The 2,230-nt window shown below is 38.7% G+C and overlaps 1 protein-coding gene across 1 annotated transcript in view; it reads right to left on the minus strand. All coding sequences in view use genetic code 11, as the record gives it.

Annotated features, from left to right (window-relative positions):
• Positions 1-1,703: 1,703 nt before the first annotated feature.
• The window catches only part of EGR_10639 (hypothetical protein), a gene marked incomplete at both ends in the record, with an annotated part of 7,416 nt that continues 6,889 nt past the window's right edge, over positions 1,704-2,230 (minus strand). The window contains one exon of the mRNA XM_024499888.1: positions 1,704-1,958. Coding sequence (XP_024345699.1) covers positions 1,704-1,958 — 255 coding nt within the window. The remainder of the gene's footprint in view (positions 1,959-2,230) is intronic.

The raw sequence follows: 2,230 nt of genomic DNA on the forward strand, positions 1-2,230 counted from the left end.
TGTTAAGCGTGTACCACGGTCCGATTACTGCTGCGAATCGGTTCACTGTTAGTAAAATGGGTTAATCCCACATTGACTGCATTGATACACTTTTATGCATTTCCAGCACCTAATCACACTTTTATTAGCATGGGATATGTACAAAAGTCTTCCACGAATTCTGTAGGAAGCCATGGGAGGGCCCAAGCTGTAATATGCTCATTGTCTGGTGCCACCGTAAACAGTAATTAATAAAAGCATCAAACAGGAGGTAGCAATGAAAGACCTTTGGTGGATTTCGGGTTATGTGGCCCAATCTTTTTGACAAAAACATGAAACGAGAACTGCTAGTAAAGCGTGCAACAATCAGCAATACCTAATCTTCCCAGTAAAAAGGAATGTAAGTGATTTGCAGTTATTTTACTAAGAGCATATTGAGAAACCGCAACTTCCGAGCAAAGCCAGGAAGCCACTCCGTATTCATCCAACAAATGCAAAAGCGCCGTAGGAGAATTTTGCAGGTTGAAGATTGGCTTATACAAGGACTATCCAAAAGAAAAGAGCATTAGGGTAAAGTATTCCAAGTATTAGGAATCGGTACATTTATGAAGAGTGGAATGTGTTGAGGAAGTTGAATCCGTGATGGTTGATTTGCATCCATTTACTTTGGGCGTATTTCGTTTACCTTGGATTACCCATCAGACTCCACGCATGTCTACCGGCCATCCTGCAATAGCCCTGAATAGTCAGCTTCTTAATAAGCTGGAGTGAAATTGCGCGCTATCGCCGTCTCCTGGTCCGATTTGCACGGATACGAAAACTTTTATTTACCCGAGTACAGTAAATCAAACGATGCCAGGTATTTTATCAAACCTTTACCAAATACTGCAATTTGCATTTTGAATATTGATGGTAGTGTATTCTACTTGTGAAGCTATATAGACATATACACACTTAAATTGTTTTAGTTCACATTATGGGTCATTGTTTTCCGAAAAAATCTATTGAGTCAGTTAAAAAATATTTATCAATTTTATGAGCAAATAATGTACAATTTTAATTCGACTTATTGTCCTGTTCCAAAAATTCACTTGACTCTGCCATGCATTTGGGATGAAGGCAAGTAGTCGAACTTCAGAGTAGCAGGCAATCTGTCTTGACTTGCCGAAGTACTGCATAACGAATTTTTTTGCGTTACATGCCCCCTTTCCAAAACCTATAACTTGTGCCATCTAAGGACTGCCGAGGGCAACTTTAGTAGCAGCAGTATTCCACTTTGAATTTGAGAGGATTGTTGGCTCTAAGGTAATGCCTAAAAAAGGGCAAATTAGGTTACGATACCTGCGTACGGGTTTTGCGGGTAGGTGCATGCGTATATATAGCTATGACGATTGTAGCAGCAGACTTAGTTAAAGGCCAAAGAACACGCAGATTGGATGCTGTTGATTTTGCAAAAGTTCAATCCTCAAAGCGTAATAGCGAAGAAACTAATCTTAACCACTGCTCAAGTGTTGTTCCCGAGTCTTCGCATAAATTTATAATTTACTGCAAAATAAAAAATGGGTGCTACTACTACTACTCTCCTATTTTCATGACTTTTACCGAAAATCCTCTACAGACTTATTTGGTGGGTGGTGCTCTCCATAAATGATAACAAGGATAATTGTTCTCAAATAAATTCATTCTTAATGCGCTGCCGCCATCACATCTAAAATTGCTAGAACTCACATGGAATGAATCACCTTATTTTTGTCTATCACCAACATTTCAAATTTGCTTGACAAACAAAGAAATTCTCTGTGATGCGATGTCAGAGTTGAACGAAGTAGAGCATGTACCATTACACCCACTCTTTCTGAAGAATTGTGCAGAAACATGAAGAAGGAATAAATATAGTGAATAAAGTGTAATCGCTGTACAAACCTTGTTTTATGATTTACCTGCTTATTTCCTTCGCTTCTTACGAGGAATACTCTTAGCTATGAAATTGAAGAAAATTGCATAGTATTTGAAGGTCCCGTTTTTTACCATTACTGCCATGTGCAACTGTTTCGTATGCTTAAGTGGAAGTTAAATGTGGTGCTCATGTACTCACAGACAAATATAATGTGGGTCAACAGCATTACGTCTAGCACCTGGTGGTACAGAGATTACATGCCGAGGTTCCTACGTATTAATCACCAATAGCATGCTGTAATGAATCGACAAAGTATTCTCCAATTTGAAACGAATGATTAAATGATAGAAGACG

The sequence above is a fragment of the Echinococcus granulosus genome, assembly GCF_000524195.1.
Source record: "Echinococcus granulosus chromosome Unknown EG_S00245, whole genome shotgun sequence".
In the NCBI taxonomy this organism is placed as follows: Eukaryota; Metazoa; Platyhelminthes; class Cestoda; order Cyclophyllidea; family Taeniidae; genus Echinococcus; species Echinococcus granulosus.